Source organism: Fundulus heteroclitus, chromosome 12, assembly GCF_011125445.2.
Source record: "Fundulus heteroclitus isolate FHET01 chromosome 12, MU-UCD_Fhet_4.1, whole genome shotgun sequence".
Lineage (NCBI taxonomy): Eukaryota > Metazoa > Chordata > Actinopteri > Cyprinodontiformes > Fundulidae > Fundulus > Fundulus heteroclitus.
Genome location: NC_046372.1, coordinates 7,251,761 through 7,269,252, shown reverse-complemented (window position 1 = coordinate 7,269,252; position 17,492 = coordinate 7,251,761). Strand labels below are relative to the sequence as shown.

Sequence of the window (17,492 nt, the reverse complement as noted above, 5' to 3'; positions counted from 1 at the left end):
TGCTTTTTTTCTTTTTCTTTGTTTGCCGTGTAGTTGTATGTTATATAATCCTTCAATACTGAAAAACGAAAAGTTCAACAAGATAAAAAAGAACCATGATGTCCATGTTGAGTGCAAGTGATTGCCTGACAGGGGCTGTAAATATGACAGACTGCAGAGATCTAATGTCAACACTAGGTGGCGCTTGTTGTCTTGCAAAAAAATAAAAAAGCCCGGTTACACCCCACTGCTCCAACTGAATAAAGCTGCTGAGACAGCAGCCCGATGACTGCTCAGCAGCCTCCAGCAGCCTCTGTAGTGCTCTAATACAGTCAGTGAAGACAGAAACGACAGAGACCCAGTCATAGAATTTGAATTTATTTCCTATAATCTCAAAAACATACAATTTTACTTTGCTTGCACTCCAAGAAATATATTCAGTTATACGTAAAGTTTTCTAAAAGGAGATTTCATTTATCCGATTGACTGTTTGGCTATCCGTTCTTCTCTATGAAATGAATATGTCGTCGGGATCTACCGTGATTTATTCCAACACGTTATTTTAAGACATGTACACAGATGCTAACACGCAGGCTTTGTGCGCGAGTTTAAGTGTGTCCCTTTTTCTTCAAATCGTTAACAGTACGGCTTATGGCATGGAATAGGTTATCTCCCTGACTATCTGCACAACAACACTGCATTTTGACATGATAACAGAAGTTCAGTCGACACCCAACAGTTAGCAGGGACAGCATACAGTACACAAATACATTTGTACAAAAAAGGTATACACATACAATACACGATAGAACTCTAATTTGTCTCTTCAGTATGGCAGGTAAACACACACACACACGCACCCATTCACAACCTAAAAGTAAATATAAAAGGTCTACACCTCTGTTAAAGTGGCAGGTTTTGTGATGGAGAAAGACTGAAAACAAGATTAAAAAAATAAAACTTTGATGTGACCTCTAACCCGTAAAACTCTTTAAAAAAACTATCTGAAATATTTGAACAGGGGTAAATAAATAACTAAAATAATGTGGCTGCACGAGTCTGCTTCCTCTCCAGCAGCCACATTCCGACCCATCGCTGCACGCCTGCCATCACTTAAAGTCCCCGTGATCTGCACCAAACAACCTTCAGCTGTTCTAGTAGGCTTCATGGAACCCACTGAAGACAACTGTCATCAAGTGGAGAACACCTGGTGTTCAACACATTGTTGAAAAGACGAGAAGAAAAGTGCTAACCCTAACTCTACAAAACGTCCACAGAAACACAAAAGAAGCCGCTTGAATTCCTGGAAAGCACTGGCTGTGTAGTTCATGTAAAAACACAGATATTTGGGATAGCGCGGCAGGACAGGAACATTTTATTGAAAAACACACACAAGCCAGGCTAAATTTAGCAGAAATACATGTAAGGTCCCCAATAATATGCTGGAAAATGTGTTTTGATTAGATTTTCCCATGGTTGAACTATCCGAGCACAGGTCCCTGAGGTTTTTTCGGAAACAAAAACAACACTGCACATCCCCTAAACAGGATACACACAGTGGAGCATGGTGGTGGCAGCACCATGCTATGGGCCTGTTGTTGTTTTCTTTGTTTTTTTTTTTTTTTTTCACCAGGAACCGGGGCCTCGGTCAAGTCGGTCACTAGTCGGTGTTGGTACGCAACCTTCAGCCTTCGGCATCTTTCAGCACGACAACAACCTGAAGCATGCAGACTGCCGCATCAACAAAAGATGGGAATCTGACCAAAAAAGGTTGGGGGGGGGGGGGGGGGGGTCTGATGGGGTATGTACACAGGAGAGAACCTGTGCAATCTGATAGACTATTTTATTTATAAATGTTTGTTTTTGCCAAAAAGAGTGGACAACGAATGTCAAGTCCAAACCTGCTTTGCTAGTAGAGTCCTACCCATTAACACTAAGTGCTTTATTAAAATGTTTAATAGTGTGCTACACCACCCCCCAACCCCCCCGCCACCCCTCCAAAAAAAAACAAAAAAGCAAAATGGGATTGTACAGGTCATAGGTCCCCTTAACGTACATGATCGAATGGTCTAGGTCTTATCTTCTCAGATCTTTAAAAAAAAAACTTGCCGGGGAATTAACCGGGGTCTGCGACCTTTTATGTCCACTAGACACACAACACCACGCGTTCAGTGACTGCCGGTTCTGAATGAAGCGCACGCTCAGCGTTTTTTAGAACCATGTCATTTAGTTTTCTCTCACACACCGCAGATGGAGCTGTTAGACAAGATGACATCAAACTATTTACAGGATTTCATCCATAAAATATTGCACTTGTTGGCCCATTGCATTTCACAGCGAGTGCCATGACAATGCTCCTAAATCTGTAAGACAGAGCGATATTTACAGTGTCTCAGAATATAACTCTACACCGATACGTCAGGACTGACTTCATGCATTTTTTTTGTATTTTTTATATTTATTTATTTTTACGTTTTTGTAGTTTTATTTTCCTATGCAACAAGCAACTGACAACGTTAAGGGGATCGTAATGTTTTGGCACTTTTTTTTTATTGAAATTGTGAGATGAACTGGACATTTTTAGTTGTTACAACTCTTACACTTTACTGACTTCTTAAAGACAAAGGTGGTTTATATTTATGAAGTTTTTAAGCAACATACAGGGATTTTTTTTACCCTCCCCCCTTTTTAAAGAAGGGGTTCAATTTTACAGCACAAATCATGCTGAATAAGAAATTATGGCTGTTTTTTCCATGCCAGGACGTATCGTCTGCTTTTGCCGTATGTCTCACTGTGCTTTGATGAAATGGTACTGAGGATGAGGAGTTTTGGGTAAGGCCTTTCTTTCAGATGAAACGAAACACGTGTTTGACGGGGTTTTTTTTGGCAGCATGCTCTTTGCATCAAACATTTAAAGGCTGAGCATAATGATTGAGTTGCATTTAAGATGCTTATTAGAGAATTCACACAGCAAAGGGTGAAACCGTACCCCACATCGGTGACACAGACTCGGTTCATTCCAACAGGGAGCAGGACTTACAGAGGGACTTACAGAGGCCGAGTTGAAGATTTTGAAAGGCCACTTTTTTCTCCCCCCCTCAAAAAGGTAGTTGATTATTCAATGGCAACATGACATGACACACTCATGCAAATCCACGCTCACTTACTGCACAGTCACAGCCAGAGGCTTATTATTACAGTCGTTACACAAAGGAAAGCCGCTACATCGCCTAGTGCGCTAAATCCTAGATTTGGCAGCCCCAGGAGTCAAAATTACCCAGAAAAACAAAAAAAAGGACGACTTACACCATACAGAAAACTTTATAGACATATTAAAGCACTCACTGATTCTATTTCTTGTATAGGTACTCTTAAAGATATTAAAGGTCTGAAGGATAACCTGTGTAAGTTTAAGTGTTGAACTATTTCAAGTCCTGCCAGACACGATTGGTTTGTTTTCAAACTAACTAGCTGAAAGGATACTGATTCCTTATATTCTATATAACCTGTGCTGTTATGTTTTACATTAGTAATGACTGTACTCCTTGTTACTTGCTTATTATATAAGGTGATAAAGTTTGGGAGATAATGCAACAGCCTTTTGTCATTTTTTTACTACTGGACAGGCTTTGAACTGCAGTCCGGAGAGGGCGCTACCGGCAGAGCGATGGCCCTCCTGCGCTCCGCAGCCCCGACAGCTTTCCGACGCCGGTCACTAACAGTTGCATCCAGGCTGCTGGAGGGGAGGAGCGCTGTCTGTCAGTTTGGCGGTCGGAGCTCCCGAGGTGACAGCCGGATCAGTGTCCAAGCTCTCAGACATCTTGTCGCAAATTAGGTCGACGAGACGTTCAAAGGTCTGTTTGACGTTGATGTTGTCTTTTGCGCTCGTCTCAAAGAACTCGAAACCTGCAGGTGAGAGAAGAATCCACAATCAAGAATCCCTGTTGTTGTTATGTGACTGGAAAATAAAACATTGGTGAGACACCGGCCCAGAATTCACGCAGATTCACACGTAACATGCATTTGCGGCATGCGTTTCTGTTCAGCTTCCGAATGACACGCCTTAATGTAACCCAGTCCAACCAATTGCGTCCAGATTCACTTAATCATCAATCCCTCGGAGGTCTGTTAAAGAACATTAGTGAACAAACAACATGATGAAGACCAAGGAACAACAGCAGACAAGGCCAGGGATGAAGGTGGAAAGGCTTAAAGCAGGGTTAGGTTGTAAAAGAATACAACTGTTCACTCCGTCACCAGGACGTGGCCACCTAACCTGACAGGCCAGGTAAGGGGAGGATTAATCAGAGAAACTGCAAAGAAGCCTATTGTAACTCTTCTAGACGTGTCGAGACAACTTTAGACATACACACTACAAATGTGGCGTTTATGTAAAAGTGACAAAAAGAAACTCATATAGATTTCTGTTGGAAGTTTAATGCAAGTCATCGCAGGAAGGGGACACAGGAACACAGGAACAACCAACACAAACAGTAAAAATGGTTCGCTGCTCAGGTGAGACCCAAACCTCACGCACCCTGTGCACACACCCCGTGTTGGGGGTAGTGGCAGCAGGCAAAGGAAAGCAAATCCAAGGAAAAGCTGTTAGAGGCAGCAAAAGACGTGGGACTGGGGCAGCGGTTTACCTTTCCTGAAGAACAACCGCTGTAAACAGATTCAAAGCTAGAAGGGAAGGGTTTAGATGTGACATGTCTGCCCATTCAAAACCCGGGCCTAGACCCAACTGAGAGGAAAAAATTTTTATCCACACTTTATAGACTTTCTTTTAAACGTTGAAAACCGTTAATAATTTTTTCTCTTCACGTCATAAATTACATGCTGCTGCGTGTTGGTTTATCCAATTAAATGTCAATAACATGCACTGAAGTTTGGTATTGTAACATTGCAAAAATGTGAAAGGCTTCATGTGGAATGTATACGTCTAGGGGGGGGGGGGGTTGTGTTTGATGCTTTTATGCAACACTTTCATTGTGTTGCATGGTGATTTAAAAGGCTCGTAGCTGCGGGTGAGGACCTACCCAGCTGTTCGGCCAGCAGGCGGCCACTATCCACCGAGACCACCCTCTCTTCCTCCATATCACACTTATTCCCAGCTAGCACCACCTGAGCATTATCCCACGAGTAGGTTTTTATCTGGGTCGACCTGCACAGAATCAGAAGCAAACACACACACACACACACACACACACACACACACACACACACAAATCATCTTCATGGGGTCTGCTGCAAGAAAAACTGTCACACCTGTATCGCTCTTCCGTTGTTGGTCTGACATGATCCCTCAGATATGGAAAGATCAAGGGGGCCAGAACATGATGTAATGTTTGTTCGCCATTTGGAGCGATCATGAACACTGATCACATCCAAGTTCTCTTGGCTCACCGCACTCCGTGAGTCACCGATGGCGTTCGTAGGAAAGGTGGGTCAGTTTCAGATCTGTGATGCAAAAACATGCTGCGACTTCCTTCTCAAATATGGGTCATTATTTACTCCTCATACATACACTTTTTAGCTTTCGGTTTCACAGGTTAACTGATCCACAAATCTTTGTGTTTTTTGAATGCTGAAGGAGAAATAGCGGGTCCATAGGAACAGGATAAGGTATTAAACAAACAGTGCAATTCAATTGAATTGAAATTCAAAAATACTTTATTAATCCCAAAGGGATATGTTTAGTAACAACTTTAATAAGGTGTTTGTATTATTTATCACCCTGTTCTAAAACATGTTTTAGCCAATTCTCTATCATCCCCATCAGTTTTGAAAGAGAAGAATCTTTTAATTAAAAGACAGAGCTCAGATTGGGTGTAAATACTGATATTGACCCAAACACTCTCTTTTAACATGTGCTGTTAAAAGAGACAGGATAAGCAAATAATACCTAAAAAAGTGTGCAATTAAAACCACCAGTGAAATCGATCAATTGAATGTGCTTATCAAAGTATCATGATGTGTCATGAAATAACTAAAAATAACTGCAAATGAAAAACAAGCATGTTCATGCAAAACAGTTCCCTACATAACACCCCAGGTGAAGGTTTTGATCACTTAAATTACTGTTAAAAGTAATTTCTATAATCTAAATATAATATACATTTAACTTGTGGATGTGAAAACTTTTATACTGTAAAATATTAGCACTCTTAAAAATGACTAATGCTGTGGTATTAACAGAACCACTGCAGATTCATCCATGTTGAACAATGTAAAAACCACTGCTTCATGTTGATTGTTTTGGCATGAAAATGCCCCAGTTTACATTTACTGGGACGTTCTTCCCCGTTCTAAGCTCTCTTGACCGCTCCCAAAATGAGCAGGAATTTATGGAACATGATGCTGTGGGGTTGCACTTTCAACCAAAGTAGGGCAGCAAACACATCATGAGCAGAAAACAGGAGAGACAGAGCCAGGAGACAAAAAGACGGAGTAACAAATGGGGAGCTGGCAACAAGATGCTAGAGCGTGTCCTCTCCTGCCTGATCATCATTTGACTCGACAGCTCACATGTCACAAAAACAAAAATCACCTGTCCTCATCTAAAATGTCTGCAATTGCGAGTGGGAGTGAATTTAACAGGGTTGAAGTAAATGTAACTGTTTGAAATGAATAAATATGTCTGATGGTTTCATTTCGGTTCGACGTTTAATGCCAGTGTTGCAGTATTTCTCTGACTCAGCCACGAAAACGAGCTCGTCAAAAGATTAACTCAGACACAGTTCAGGATGGAGTCATCGTCATGGTAACCTCCTTTTATCCTTCAACCTTGTCACAAGGAACAAGAGAAAGTTGAATCAAAGCTGGTGGCAAATACAAGAGCACTCTATGTGTGTATGCTGTATTTTTCCTCAGCTGTCCGTCGGCTGCTAAGTAAGTAAACACGGCTCCCTTTCATCAGGTAACCATCACGGTCAGTGATGCTCAGACTGCAGTAAACCATAAAAGAGTCAGAGAGGTCCTGAAACAAGCTGGAGTGGTTCTGGCCTTGGCCTGCAAACGAAAGTCTGTCTGGTTCGCTGTGAATTGATTGAAATCTGGCTGCTTATACCAGTAAACAAGTAATATGTTTTAAGATGGCTCATAATATTTTTTTATATTTTATCTGGGATAAAGATAAGACTGACAAGTTTACACCGAACTCAACGGAGATCAATAGAGGGCTTCAAAGGGGACAAACAGCACTGTAGAGAAGTTATTTTTTGTTGTTGTTGTTGTTTGTCCATGAAGGCTTTCTCCTAAGTCTTATAATTTGATTTTGATCAATAATTCTCCAGGCTTCCTGAAGGTACGTCAAAGTTTTTGAGTGCTTTTGTTCTGATTTTCTGTCCAGTCCAGACCTAAGAATGACAACATGTTGTGTAGTTTCTGCTTAAAAATCAAAAGAACTTGTGGAGTAGAGGACAAAAGAAAAAAGTGTCAGGCCTAACGGGCTTTCTGCAGCACATTGCAATATTTGTTTTCATTTTTTATCATGTTGTAATTTGCCAAATTGGTAAATAGAGTCCAGTAATATTAATCAGAGAAAACAGCCAAGAGACCCAAGTGGAGGATCCGCATTGATCTACAGTCGAGGTGGAAAGCGTGGCCACTGTCAGTGCAAATTTGGTCTTAATGGAAGATGGACAGAGCGAAGTAAAGGACAATACTGGAAAGACTGGAGAGACTGTAAAAGTAATGAAAAGTGCATCTTGCAGCAGGACATAAGCAAACATCCCGGAGGAGTGATGAAATGGTTTAGATCAAGCTTTGTGTTAGAATGATCCAGTGAGAGTTAAGACAGATATCGATAAGATAAGATAAGATAAGATAGTCTTTATTGATCTCACAATGGAGAAATTCACTCGTCACATCGGCTCATACAAGAAGGTGCAGAGTAGGGAAGGGAAAGATAGACAATCTGTGTCAAAATATGGAAATAAATGTTCACAGACACTCCCTGTATTCTTTGACAAAACATTAGGCATTTTATTTAGAAGAAAGGGCAAAACGTTTTGTCTCAAGACTTAATTAGCTGGTCAGAAACATACTAGAGAAAGACTGGCAGCAGCTAACTGGTTGGGGCTGAATGTGACTGACAGGTTCTTATTTGAAACCTTTTTTTAAAAAAAAGAACCAAATCCTGCATATCCTTTTCTTGCCGCTTGACAAATATGGGATTTGATCTGTTGGTCTGTCACATAACACCTAGATTACAAACGCATTTAAATTTGTGGTTGCAACATTACTAAAAAAGTAAAAGTATTTAGGATTCATAAATAGGGATGTGTCTGAGAGGAGGCGAAAGATAAATGCTTGCTCAGTTCATTATTTTCTGTGAACCAAACGTTTCAAGCCAGTCTTTGGAGATCACCACACTGGTACAAGAATAACACTTTATGTTTCACAAACTTGTTGTTTTCACAGATTTATTTAAAGAACTGTGAATATGTTGTTGTAGCAGAGTGTTATTAACAAAGTGCCTAAAGCTGTAATTTTAGAAGCCTATAGATGAATGAATCAAACAGGAACGCAAAGTCATTTTTCAATGGAAGCAAGTTGTCTTTTGAAAATTGTAAGTAACTGGACAGGAAATAGTAGGAAAAAAGGCCCGACATCTTTAAAACACTAGGATGGAGTTTGATTCCTCAGAGAATAAACATAACAGGGGCTGGCTCAAGCTTGTACTACACATTATGCAGAGAAACACACCCAAATATTGCCCTCTATATTGAATGATGTAATCTAAATTGATGCAGCATGAACAGAATGACATAATTGTCTCTAATAAAAAGCCAGTTCTGAGCTGGCGAAGCCTCTTTGGCTCGCCAGAAAGACATGAATGCATCTGACACCTAATTAGTTAAAAACTGAAATTGTTGTTTTCCAGCGTGAGAACGCTAACCCAGAAACCTAATTTCTGCGACGGGCTGAATGTTACCATCCAAGTCCCGCTTCAGACACGTCTGCATCATCAGAAGGAACAGACGTTTGGCTCCGAGTTACGGTTCAGCCTGCAAGCGCCTGGGTGAGTCATGAATGGACCAGAAGATTTGAACTTGACAACTTTCCACAAAGGCGGATATGTAAGCTGCAGAGAAAGTGTGTCAGATTTAACATAGAAAGCATTCAGCAGCAGATAAGAACGGCAAGCACGTTAGACGATAACTTAAAATGTTGACTAAATGTGCTTTTGGTATATTATGTTTGGAGAATGACTTCATGTAAATCAGAAAAAAGAAAAAAACAGACTCACCAGTCTTGCACAGCGCCGAAGGACTCCTCATTGGTGATGTCGTACATGAGGATGAAGCCCATGGCGCCGCGGTAGTAAGCTGTGGTGATGGTCCTGTAGCGCTCCTGGCCTGCAGTGTCCTACGCACATGACATCATGATTTGGTGTCACTGACAAGCCGCACACGCAGGACCGCAATGTTCACGAGCCGACATTTACATTATTAATGCGCTGCTATTAATACGCACAGAACTTGACCTGTCTGGTGTAGTCATAGCTGCGATTCTTTTCACACACACACACAAAAAAAAGCTTCCTCTTCTTTTGTGCCCATTATCTGGAACTAATCATTACACTAATAGCTACGCAGGCTTTGCATTGATAAGGTGCCAGGAGCGATACCTCGGTCTAAGCTGATGAGATTGATTCTGTCCCCTCCTGAACGCGATAATAAATCAGCTGTATTAAAGGTTCACTGAGGCAGATGTTGTGACTTGCATTTCATCGGGAAAAAAATGGTCTACATTTAGGAATAAGACCATTTCAGTTGAACAGAGTGGTTGTGTAGACGTAGATGATCCACGTGTCGCAGTCAAAAGATGCTCAGGAAGTAAATAGTGATTGTAAAACGTGTCTTTACAGTTGGGAGACTGTGCTGTCTTTATCCCAGTTACCAAACCGTACAGTAGGGTTGTTGATTTAAGAATTACATAATAAGCAATCCCTCCTGTTCCTCGTGCTGATACTGTATGTTTACAGCTTTGTTCTTCCACCCACAATAAGTGTGTTTCCAGGCTGTCTGTGAATCATGGCAGAGGACGACTGGCTGCTCTACTTGGCTCTCGACGAACAGGCGGTAAACAGGCAGCTCTGGATTGTGTTTGCCGCGCTAATCTGGCGTTCTGTTCCCCTGCACACGCTCGCAACAGTGGGCCTGTTATAGCCAGAGGACACATTTGACCTTCACTCTGCAGAGATGCAGCTCGCAGCCGGCCAGCCCTGTTTCCACGTCTCTCGTTCCAGCTGGGACTCTCTGTCAGTTCTGTCAGATTCTGTCAAAATTGTCCACAAACGCAAATCTGTGTACCGTGCATTTGGTTCCACCTCCCTTTAATCCGATGCGTGACATAAAATTCAGTACCACTTGCTTTCTGAAGTCACAAATTAGCGAATACTTTAACTTCAGTGTAGATACAGCTGTTCTGTGAGGTTTCAATTCAATTCAATTTTATTTATATAGCGCCAAATCATGAAACATGTAATCTCAAGGCACTTTACAAAATCAAGTTCAATCATATTATACAGATTGGGTCAGATTATACAGATTGGTCAAAAATGTCCTATATAAGGAAACCAGTTTATTGCATCAAAGTCCCGACAAGCAGCATTCACTCCTGGGGAACCGTAGAGGTTTGTTGGAGAACATGTAAACAAACAGGATCATGAAGACCACGAAAGTCAATAGAAGGGTCAGAAGGAAAGATGTGGATAACTTTAAGGCAGGGATGGTTATAAGATAATATCAGAAGCTCTAAAAATCTCAAAGCACTGTTTGATCTGTTAACCATGAGGAGTATGGTGCCTCTGTGGGAGCTGCAAAGATCCTTAACTCAGGGAGAGAAACTTGTTCAGCGAAACATTATGTGCCAACATAACACCCTGGACAAATCTGGCCTTCAAAGAGGAGTGGCCAGAGAAAGCCATTGCTAAAAGAAAGTTCTTACAGATTTTTATTTACAGCTTGCCACACTCCATGTGGGTGAAGTCAAAGCTAACTATTTAACTAACATGCAAAAAGCTGTTTCCAGCAGAAATATAACACCAATAACCTGAATGCACTGATTCCATTGTGAAACGTGGGGATGGGAGCATAATGCTGTGGCAATGCTTTCCTTCGGTACAGACAAGAAAGCTGATAAGAGTTGATGGGAGGATAGAAGGAGCTAAATACAGGGCAAAACTGGAAGTAAACCTGTCAGAGGAAGCAAAAGACTTGAGACTGGGGCAACGTTGGCTTTTCAGCTAGGCACAGAGATCCAGTAGGATGGTTTCGATCAAAGCGTATTCATGTCTTAAAAAGTCAAGACTTAAATTTAATTGAGATCCTACTGGATTTGAGCTCTTTTCCACAGAAGAAACTGAGCAAACATGTCAGTCTCTAGATGGGCAAACCTAGTAGAGAGTTACTTGTTGATGTAATTGCAGCCAAAGAAGCTTCTATGATGTATTGACTGGGTACTACATAAAGAACTGCATGCTACACAAAACGATTTTGAAACACATACATCCTTTTTCTTCCACGTTGCAATTATGCAGTACTTGGTTTCGGCATATAATGTGAAATGTCAATAAAACACATTAAGGTTTGCAGTTGTAACATGAAAACATGAGGAAAAAAAGCTCAATAGTGAATCTTTTTGCTAATCCTTATAATGTTCCTGCTTTTTCTTTCATGTTATTGTGAATAAGCCAAGCCAGGCTTGAGTCAGTTTTATCCCATTCTTGGCTATCATCTGAATCTCACATCTCTAACATTTTAGTTGCCTTTTAATTCTCGGGTGAGTGCTTAACAGTTACCCAAGAGCGTTCAGCATTCTTCGTTCTCTGGATGTTGTTAAAAAATAAAGTGGAACAAGGCAAAAAAAGAATCTGCTTAAGTCCAGGATACTCGAGCACTGTAAAAAGCTTTGCTTGTAGTCTGGTGCTCAGCAGAAATCCCTCAAAGTAGCTGACTTCTTCAAGCGGTAAGGCGGCGAGCAGACACACGCTGTCTGCAAAAAACCTGCTGGTTCTGTATGTATCTGTTTTTAATGACATGGCCATCAGTCCCATCAGTCGCTTTCATTCACCACAGCCACACACATTTGCAGAGAGAGCTCATGTATTATGACGTGTGACAACCGCAAAAAGCCTTTTGCCAATACCTATCACCTTAAAAGGGCCCTTTACTGTATGTCTCAGCTCTTTTTAGACCAATTAAAAGAGACAGGCCAATTATCCGGATGCAAGGGCAATCCTTTTTGTGTCCAAATATACTTGTCCTAGCTGCTGATGAAAACACATTATCCCGATTAGCCTTCATTTCCCTGTTCACACAATATTCGTTCACTTTTAAGGCTGGACAATTGCCCTGAAAAAGAGCAAAACCTCCATGTGACAAAAAGAGAGAGAAACAGACAGAAAGCCTCTCAGATTTCTTTATATTTGCAGTCTCAGAGGTAAGAGGAGACAATCTGCTTCTGAAACTTAGATGAACTCCCAATTAAACACATTCAAATACTTCGGTTTCCCACACGTTCTGACGAAGGTGTTGCTTCTGCGTTCCTCCCCGCAGTTTGCCACATTAACGCTTACTAGTCTGCTGTCAGTAATGCTGAGATTTCCAATCTGCCTCCACACTTAGATCAGTGTTAGGGAGCACAATAAAGCCGTATGAGAGTGGATCATCCTCTGTGTTCGCTCTATGTATGAATTAATCCATTGAAACGCTACTGATTATGACACTTATCTGAGCTTTTACAACAAAGTTTTTTTATGGGTATAATTGTTTGTTTTTGTTTTAGTTCTTCAGTATTTACCCTTAAGAGAATGATTCACAAAAAAAAAATGTTGTTAACAAAAGACACGAGGCTGAGATTTTTTTCAGTATGTAAGCAATCCTTCAAGCCAAAACACAGGCGACAACTGAGTTAATGCTTAACGCGGGTGCTGGTCTTACTGTTGCTCTTAGACATTTCAGTAATCTTTGAAGCATGAAGACAGAGAATGTGACAAACATGGGCCGAATTGACTCTTGATATAGAACAGCGGCCTTTCAGTAACTGGATACACAGTGCAGGAACAACGAAACAAGATCTCAGTTCTTCAACAGACCTTGGAGGCCCTCAGGATACAAGTTACACTGAATCTAAAAATACCGGATTAAAAATGACACCAAGATGAAGCTCTTGATTTTTTTTCCACGATTAATGAGAATTATCTCCTGTACAATTCAGCTGAACAAGTTTTATAAGGGGAAAATGTCAAACACAACAGGGAGCTTGGCTGCATACTTGTGTGCAACCTTAAACTAATACTGCAGTAAAAAAAGCATTTTATCCAATTTCAGTCTTCCTTGGAAAGAGTCTATCAGCATCCTGCATCCTGACATGCCAATACTTTCCTCATTGTACCTTGAAAACCTCTCAGAATCTATTAAATTGTGAGGATATATTTTGTCTGGGTCAGGGTTTGCGTTCATCTGATGAACATCCAGTTCTGGACTGTGGCACTTTTAAACTTTGGTAGTCTTTTGGTGGTTTCATTCTTTTGTTGTTCTGAATATAAGGTGAGCACCTCAAAATGGATTGTTTATAATTGCATATGCTTTGAATAAAATACCAGATTTTGTGTTAAAATGAAGCCCACACTATGAGGCTGCCACTTGTTTTGCTGTGATCATAACATTCTCTTGGTGATGTGGAGGTTTGTTTCTGTGGCAACCATAACTTTAGAAAGGATGGCCTAATAGTTCAATTTTGGTTTTGTAAGAAGGCAACATATCCTGCAATATTTGGGGACGTTTTAGCAAGGTATGGATGTTCTCTTTAAAGAAAACATATGGTGAATAAAGGAGATTGCTTCCCCCTGTACAACACCAACCAGTACCTGCGAAGAAATTACTACAGCTTCTTCAGTGTTGCTATCAGCCTTTATCAGAAAATTCAGCTTTTTTAATGTTTCTTGTGCTGTATAATTTATTCAATTATTTATGAAGATCTTCACTGTGCCATGCTATACATATGATGCTGTGGATGTTTTTGTACACTTCTCCTGTCTGATACATTTCAACAGCGAGCTCCTTTTAATCATCCATAAGCTCCCTGGAAGCTCTGGCTTTAGCTAAAAGATGCACATAAGCACTTTTTATTTCAATTTGTGCTTATTGAGATGCATTGTAACATATGCTAAGTATGAACTCCAGAAGATTGAATGCAGAAATAAAATCAAAGGTATCTCATCATGGCATCAGTGTAGTTTGCTTTGTTCAGTTGAATTCTGCAGCAAGCCTGCCACATTAAAAGGTGAAAAAGTCTTAAACTTAATCCCCAGCTTTCTTCGTGTCACAAAACCCTTGCATTTTTAACAGGTATGCATACCTTCCACCGTACAGTGAAATTATAATAGATAAACGATCTTAAATGGAATTATTACATAAATGAAACAATGTGAATTTGCTGTCTTAAAAGCATCAGTCTGTTTGAAAAAGATATGTTTACACATCCATATGTTGTCCTTGTGGTCTCTCAGCCAATCAAATACTGCACACCAGGTAGAAATAAGCTACGGAACATTTTGTGGCTTCTGAACGTTTTATGTCTGCGTTAGTGAATATGTCATACCCAGATCTGCAGTTTGATCCTCTTGTCATTCTTGTACACGGTCTTTACTTTGAAGTCGATGCCCACCGTGCTGACGAAGGCCGACGTGAAGGCGTCATCGGCGTAACGGAACAGGAAGGACGTCTTCCCCACGCTGCTGTTGCCGATGATAAGTAGCTTGAACATGTAGTCAAAATTCTGGTCTCCTCCCTCTCCTTTCCCCTTGACATCCTGAGTGGCAGCCATCTGCCAAAACAGGAAGACAGGAATGAAAACTTAATACAGTGTCAGCGTCAACTCAACTTAGAAAAAGATTTTCTGGGGATGATTGGCATATTAGTTAGCTATACATATTTGTTTATTTCATAAGTCAATAAAACAACTGTTTGTGTGCACTTAATGAGAGGGGAATACTATAAAACCTAAATATTTAGTCCAGAGTACAGTGAGCTTGTTTTATAGGACACAGATCAGAGATGACAGAAGGCTGCATCAGGCAAACCAGCATGACCAACACAGCAAGCTGTTGGTTTAATGAGTATTAGATAACAAGCTGGGCTCTTTCCACCAAAAGATAATCTCTATAAATAAGCCTAACAACTTTCTTTATTGATGTTATAAATATGAGGGCAATGTTTATGTTAGTATTCACTAAAAAGGAATTCTGGAAGGTACCAGATATTAATTATTAAATTTATCGGCATTTTATCCATGCAGATAAGCTTGTGTATGCAATGTTAAATAATAGTTGAATTTCAACATCAGGTACTTTATTTTGGCAAAAAATATTTTGATTTAAGATTTTGATCAGGATTTTTAACAAGGGGGAAGTCAAACATTTTTACATATCATTAATCTTGTGCTGTGCCCAACAGGAAACAACAACACTCATGTATATCAATTTAGTAAAGTTTAAAAACAATCATAGTGATTAAGAAAATTTCTGGTTTTGAGCAATAGTTTAACTAATTGTGTGACAGCATATTGCTAATGTCAAGCTAAATTTGAACTCTAAGGCAGCCTTTGCTAATGAATCTTAGATGTGAGATGTCAGGGAAAAGTTGAAGAGGCTACCTTTACAGATTGATTTAAAAACTTTGTTTTCAACTTTACCTAGCTCACCAAGAGCATCAATGCTAAAGCCTAACCTGTTAGCAAGCTGAGCTTCTTAATCAAGAGAAAGCTATTACCAATAAATGCCACAAATGTCCTATTCTTCATTTTTGTTCTGTTTTACTACAGAGGACAAACCTGATGGGCAAAATGAGTTTAATAATGAGTTAGGATTTACCTTCTCATTACATTATGTAGATTAATTGAATTGATTTTAGGGTATTTTAGCTGTTAAATATAATTAATTTTCATCTGAATCTCTCTGGCAACATAAGTGAAATAACAGACAAGTTGTTTGGCTGGAAAAAACAGCAACACACCTGACAATTGTTCCTTATGAAATATAAACAGCTAATCTGCCTATATAGCCTTTTGTTTCACACCTCTTTCAACTAAAGACAAAGAAATTTAAATTGACAATAGCTATACAAAACCACACCTAAATAAATTGGGACTATGCTTTTAAACTCGTGAAAATTATTACAATCTAACCAACTAAAATTGTGTTTTATTCTAATAGTTGCTTTTATTAGTTTACAGACTAATTCAACGACTTTAAATCCAATATACATAGAGCTTGTCTGCTGTTGGGTTTGTCTGTGTGTGAGCAAACAGAAACAGTTTTGCTTGTGTACTCCTTGTGAGTGACAATTAAAGCTGCTCAGATTTGAGCTGCCCATGACTGTACACAGGGTACGGAGAGATCAGACACTGATATAAGCTTTTCCGTGCGAGCTGTCAGCAGTCAGCGACCTCAGAGGACGCAAGCGACACCGAAGAGATGGCAGGAGAGCGGTCGTTGCTCCCTCCAAGGTGAATTTAGGACCTAGCAGCCGAGCTTCCGTCCCTGAACATGTGCAACCATCTCTCCCTGCAGCATTTGCGCTGAATAAAAGATGCCGGACCTCCATTATGCACGTCCCGTAATTGTTTTTTCTATTGGCTTCCGTGTGTGTGCGTGTGTCTGTGTTTGCAAGGACACCGTTTTCACGTCATAGTAAGCCGGTTAGGCAAAAATAAAAATGTAACCAAACGCCCCGGTGCAAAGAAGCTACATGCCAACTGTATATAAACGAGCAATTCTGAGCAGAAGGATGCCAAATCTTTACCAAAAAAAAAAAAAAATCATTCCACATATGTGAAACTAAAAGGACATTGTGTGAACAAACCTGTTTCGAGGGCCTCGTTTCGACCTGTATTTGCCCCTGATAGCAGGACAGCTGTTTATTTCTCTGAATCTATACCGCAGACGCTGATTTTAGTTTATTTTTGCCCCCTCTCTCTGTCTCCGACCCGTTTCAGCACCTGGGAGCTGTCCCCTCCGCTTCCGATCTGGAGGCTGCTGCTGCTGCTAATGATGATGATGATGATGGTGGTGGTGATGATGATGAAGCTGGCTCGCATGAGCGAAAGGAAGCTACGTCACGGGGACAAAGAACAAGGGCTTTGTAGTTTTTTTTCCCCCCACACTTTGGAAAACGCATGGAGGCAGCCCCAGCGGGCAGCGCCTCCCAGCTGCGAACAGCCGGATGAAACGTCGCTTCAGGTTTCTGATTTTTATCTCTTTAACAATTCGTCTCATCACGGAAAAGCGCAATTGTTTCCACGTTTTCATTTTCTAGTTACAAAAATCAGTCTTACCTTCCCATACAGATCCATCCTGGTCAATAATCCCACCTGTTTGTCTTTTAATTGCCTACAGTATAAACCATCAATTCCAAGCTGGGTAGATTTTTTTTTTCCTCTTTTCTTCCAGGAAGCAAATATAATAGGCTCCCTCTTTTTGCGTCACTCGCCCTGTTTTGCAG

The 17,492-nt window shown here is 40.5% G+C and overlaps 1 protein-coding gene across 2 annotated transcripts; it reads right to left on the bottom strand.

Annotated features, from left to right (window-relative positions):
• Positions 1-341: 341 nt before the first annotated feature.
• rab3c (RAB3C, member RAS oncogene family) lies at positions 342-17,492 on the bottom strand. 2 transcript variants are annotated; one of them, XM_012870015.3, is made up of 5 exons: positions 17,326-17,492; positions 14,593-14,817; positions 9,233-9,351; positions 5,019-5,143; positions 342-3,885 (listed from the first exon to the last, which is right to left on the bottom strand). In XM_012870015.3, the coding sequence occupies exons 1-5, from the start codon at positions 17,341-17,343 to the stop codon at positions 3,695-3,697; spliced, it is 678 nt and encodes a 225-aa protein (XP_012725469.1). In that variant the 5' UTR covers positions 17,344-17,492; the 3' UTR covers positions 342-3,694. The 2 variants fall into 2 exon arrangements, with proteins under 2 accessions (XP_012725469.1, XP_012725470.1); XM_012870016.3 differs by lacking the exon at positions 17,326-17,492 and adding an exon at positions 16,854-17,075.

Bases quoted from the DNA above. Each gene is read 5' to 3' on its own strand.
- rab3c (XM_012870015.3), bottom strand. The intron at 9,352-14,592 runs GTATGACATATT...TCATGTGCGTAG, and splicing joins GGATCAAACTGCAGATCTGG to GACACTGCAGGCCAGGAGCG. The intron at 3,886-5,018 runs GTAGGTCCTCAC...TCTCACCTGCAG, and splicing joins CCTGCTGGCCGAACAGCTGG to GTTTCGAGTTCTTTGAGACG.